The sequence below is a fragment of the Gavialis gangeticus genome, unplaced genomic scaffold, assembly GCF_001723915.1.
Source record: "Gavialis gangeticus isolate Ggan-Ray unplaced genomic scaffold, GavGan_comp1, whole genome shotgun sequence".
NCBI classification, from domain to species: Eukaryota; Metazoa; Chordata; order Crocodylia; family Gavialidae; genus Gavialis; species Gavialis gangeticus.
Window position 1 is genome coordinate 17,249,109 of NW_017728995.1, and position 4,895 is coordinate 17,254,003.

A 4,895-nucleotide genomic window follows, 5' to 3' on the forward strand; every position below is an offset into this window, starting at 1 on the left:
AAGCCTAGTAGTTACTGGCGAGAGACTCGGGAGACCAGCATTGTCCTGACACTGTTCATAATTTCACAGCAAACAAGAAAAGCCTAGCATATTTATAAACTTGTCCTGACCCCATTTTCTTCACTTAAAAAGACAAACTCAGGCATGCCTCCTGGCTTCTGCAGCTCTCAGCCAGTATGGGAACATCTGAAGCAACTAAACCAGCTCAATTCTATTGAGTCTTTTTCATCTTTCTTATACTAGGCTGCCCTTTATCTGTAGGGCCTTCTTTCCAGCTTGTCTTTAGTTTAGCAGCACATCGGCTTTTTGGCAACTGACTAATTTATAGGGGAAGTGAACAACTGAGAGTCTAAGTTGAATTGCTTCCAAGAGCAATACAGCACTGACTAAAGTAAGAAAAGCCTTGTACAGCCTTGGACGTTTCTGCCTGACGTAGTCTGATCCCTGTACAATTCTATATCTGTAGGATAGTAATGCTGTGACAATGAGTTTAAGACAAAAAATAATACTTGCATAGCAGCTTTCTAGGTGTCCCTGATGTTATCCGTCAGTCTCTTTGCCTCATCTTGAAAGCCTGATTTTTCTTTCCAGTGCACAGGTTTTTCCAGCAAAGGATAATGTAATTATTTCAAACAAAAACATTGTGCCCTAATTGTTTAAAGAAAGCAACAACAAAACAGTTGCCATCATACAAGTTCTCTGTGCACACTAGCACTGTCACAGCTGGCTGCCCTTGGGCCTACAGGCAGGCTTTTATGCAGCAGATCTGTCCAAGTGCACCTCACTTTCCCCAGGGACAGGACAGACTCTCATCAATCCATGCTTCTGCAAAACAGGGGGAGCTGATGGCCCTGCAGCAGCTCTTGCATAGGGAATATTCTGAGTACTCCTTGTAACAACAAGTTTTGTAGCCACTCAGAATTGGTCCGTGTGTGTCTTCAGATGAGAGAAGCTTGGGGTAGCACGATACGCAACTTCCCAAATTCTCCCTAATAATATGAGCTCTGTAGCATAGTGCACACTAAGGCTAGGGTTACCAGAAAGCCTGCCATCCAGCTGATGTGCTCATTTGGTACATATCTACCCAGTCACACCAAACAACTGCACAGCCCCTGTACGCCATAGTTCCAAACACACCTGTTTCACCAGCACAGTAGACCAATGCTGTTCTCTGTGATGACAGACAGAGGCAAAAGAGTACATTTTGCTTCCCTGGCATTTTCTGACCTGCTGCTGGGTTTGTGGTGATGGAAAACTCATTGTAAGAGCCTTTTATCACAATTTAGGCATTATTTGGCTACAGAACAGTGCATTCTACTTGTATAACGATCACTATGTTCTACAGTCATTTGGAGCTGTTTTTTTATTTTTCATATATTTTTCAGGTATGTGTTCATACCCTGCATAATAACTTCCTTATGAAATGATATATGTTTTGATACTCTCAGTGAAATGCAGATGACACCAAGCTGGCAGGACTAGTAGATACACCAGAGGGTAGGGCTAGCTTCAGAGACACCTAGGCAAATTGGAGGATTGGACTAAAAGAAATTTCATGACGTTCAATAAGGACAAGCTCAAAGTGGACAATAAGCTGAATATGAACCAAGAGCGTGCCCTTGTTGCAAAGAAAGCTGATGGCATACCAGGCTGCATTAGTAGGAGTGTTGCCAGCAGATCAAGGGAAGTGATTATTCTCCTCTATTTGGCAGTGGTGAGGTCACATCTGGAGTAGTGTGTTCAGTTCTGGGCCCCCCACTACAGAAAGGATGTGGACAAATTGGAGAGTCCTGCAGAAGGCAATGAAAATGGTTAGGAGGCTGGGGGGAATGGAGTTTATTTATAGTCTGGAGATGAGAAGATGGAGAGGAGATTTAATCGCAGCCTTCAACTACCAGAAGGGTAGTTCCAAAAAGGATGGAGACTGTTCTCAGTGGTGGCAGACGACAGAACAAGGATCAATTGTCTCAAGATATAGCAAGGAAAGTTTAAGTTAGATATTAGGAAAAACCTCTCTCACTAGGAGGGTAGTAAAGTGCTGGAACAGGTTATCCAGAGAGCCTGTAGTATCTCCATCCTTGGAGGTTTTTAAGCCCTGGCTAGACCAAGCCTTGGCTGGGAAGGTCCTGCTCTGAGCTGGGGGCTGGTCACTAGATGATCTTCTGAGGTTCCCCCCAACCCTAATGTTCTATGATTCTATGAAATAAAACAGAAAAGTCTCATTCATATGAACTTATTGAACTGCTACCTGCTCACAAATGTTCTGAAACTGCTCCTATTGCAAGACTGGCATTGGCATCTTTGTTAACAACTGGCCCATAACTTGGTGTCCAGTAGTAATGCTTTTTCAGGCCATGTGAGAGTTCTGCAAGGTATATGTGCCCATCTACTTCATATGGATCCACATCTGTACAATTTGGTTTCAAGCGTCCAGTTTTAAGTAAATCTGAAAATGCCTACAATAAACAAATGCAAAGAATTAAACTAGAATATTCTACTAGAGTATCTACCTCAATGCAGATCAGGATAATATCGCCTGTGCTGGTGCTCAAGTTTATCACAGGTATGTATTTAATATCCTGTAGTCACTTGGCATAAGAAAGCTATTTTACAACTATCAGTTTTATAATGAAATGAGATACAGCTAATAACAAACCAGTTATACTAGTAAAACTACAGGCAGCACATGAGTTGTATGACGGGGGATAACTGAAAAAAGTTCAGCAATGAAGAAAGTACTCACCATGCAGGTGGCCTCATCAAATTTGTTTCCCCAAATATAGATGTAGGAAAGCACTGTGTTTGTTTTCAAAGCATCTGAAAGAGCAACAAGTCCTTTTCCACTTATATTGTTGCTCACCACTGCTAACCTAATAAATAGAAATGAAGCATTAAGCAGCATTCACTATGCAGACTCCAAACTACTTAATTTCCACCTCATAACTTCAAGTACAATGATGTGAAACAAATTAGCAACATGAAGATGATTTTTTTAGTCCAACTCAGTAAGTCTTATACAATCCCAGCATTGTTTCTCAAGGCATTTCCTTGACTTGCATGGCAAAGCTACTGACACTATTTCCTCAGTGTAGATGACCTTTTGCCCGGTCTCTCATTTGTCTTCTCTAAAGCACAGCTCTGGTTTCCAGTCAGGTTACAGCTTTGCCCCAGGTCATACGAGGAGTGATTTTTGTAATTTCCAGAGGCACCTAAGCAGACTCCTTAGTCTTTCTTGCCAAGACTAATGGCTTCAGGCAACACTGCTGATTGGTTCTTATATCCAGCCAAAACATGGCTTTTTGAAAGACCCAACATTTACCTGGAGGAGAGATAATAAACTTTGTCCTATAAACAGGCTTCCAGATAACAGAATCTGAACCAACAGAGGCCTGGTGACATAAAGAGGGTCTGTGCAGTCATAAAGATCCTCTTCTGTAGACCCTTCAGCACAACAAGTCCCTAACTCTTGCAGACAAAAAACCAACCTAGACCCAAGCTCTAGTACCAATTTTTATCAAAGAACCACTCTAGCAGCTTACTTCGCTGAGCAGATAACTGAAAAATGCTGGCAAACTGATTTTAGATTCAACCAGGAAAATAACTTGCTCAAATATCAGCAGCAGTCTGAGAGGAACTCCTGTAGCAATGGATAACACCCAGAGAAAAGGGCAAGGAAAATGGGGTGGGGGGGAATTATGTACTTTATTTACCTAGGGTTGACAGTACAGATAGGCACACTAGAGGGTTAGGAGCTTGGACAGGTACATGTGAGGGGCTAGAGGATAAAATTTCATATCTGAAATTTCCACTGTGTACTGTGGCATTTGGAAATTTGTTATGATGGGGGTAAAGGGTTTGAAAGCAAAAACAAAGCCTTTACTCAAGGTTTGTTTGAGATTTTTGTTGGACAGACGGTGAAACTGAGGAAGAGACCTAAGGCTTTTCAGGGCAAGTTTTATCATTGCTGTGAAACTCTTCCCCCTACTTGTTTTCAGCATTCCCTTTCCCAAGGGAAAGGTGATTGTTTGGCTTTTCTCCCATGGGGTAAACCAACAGTTGAGTAGCCCAGTCATCAGACTTTGAACAGCTCCCTGGGGCCAGTTTTACTCTACAGCCCTTTGACAGCTTTGCAGCATCTGGACCCTGAGGAAATATGAATTGTGATGGAAGTAGCTATGCTGGCAAAAGACCCCAGCATTTATGCTGGCATGGTAGATTAGTGTATTCCTCTTGGTGTAAACCTCACCTGAGTGGGGAGCATTCTTTAGACCAGCACTTTGTTGGCCCTGCCTAAGCCCAGGAAGAAAAGTCATGGAATATCAGTATCAGCAGCCTTTACTGCGTACTCTACACCCAATGCTGGATTTTGGAAACTGTTTGACTTCAGTTTTGATTATGAACACCTATATGATTTCCTCAGTCTTGGTATGCACTGCCACATCAGATTTTCTGATATTGCAGGCATGATCACTGGTAACTTATTTAAGGAGTCATAGGTATACTAACACTTGAAGAGTCCCATTGTACAAAGCTAAGGCTTCACTCAGATAGATAGCTCCATCATCTTCTATCCTGTTGGAATGAAGATCTAGGATTTCCAGGGTTTTGTTCCATTTCAGCAGTTCTCCCAAAAATTTCGCACCATCACAAGTTACCTTATTGCTGGAAGAGACATAAAAATGGAATACTGCAGAGAAATATGCTGTGCAACTCTACAGGCTGAAAACACCTTACAAGCTTGTTAAAAATAGAAAGTAGACTTAACATCATTTCCTCAAAAATCCATTTTTAAAATGCCAAATATGTTAGTGGTGTGTTTGTTGTCTAGATGTAAAATATCCTAAAATTAGAATATCCCTTTGCCTTTTGATTAAACCCCCCCCTCTATTTAGCAA

General features: G+C 41.8%; 1 protein-coding gene across 3 annotated transcripts in view; it reads right to left on the reverse strand.

The window, feature by feature from the left end:
* Positions 1-2,211: 2,211 nt before the first annotated feature.
* LRRC34 (leucine rich repeat containing 34) overlaps positions 2,212-4,895 on the reverse strand; it is a 30,655-nt gene continuing 27,971 nt past the window's right edge. For all 3 annotated transcript variants that reach the window (XM_019503270.1, XM_019503269.1, XM_019503268.1), the window contains 3 exons: positions 4,507-4,662; positions 2,744-2,870; positions 2,212-2,456 (listed from right to left, as the gene is read on the reverse strand). In XM_019503270.1, coding sequence (XP_019358815.1) covers positions 2,253-2,456; positions 2,744-2,870; positions 4,507-4,662 — 487 coding nt within the window. In that variant the 3' untranslated portion in view covers positions 2,212-2,252. The remainder of the gene's footprint in view (positions 2,457-2,743; positions 2,871-4,506; positions 4,663-4,895) is intronic.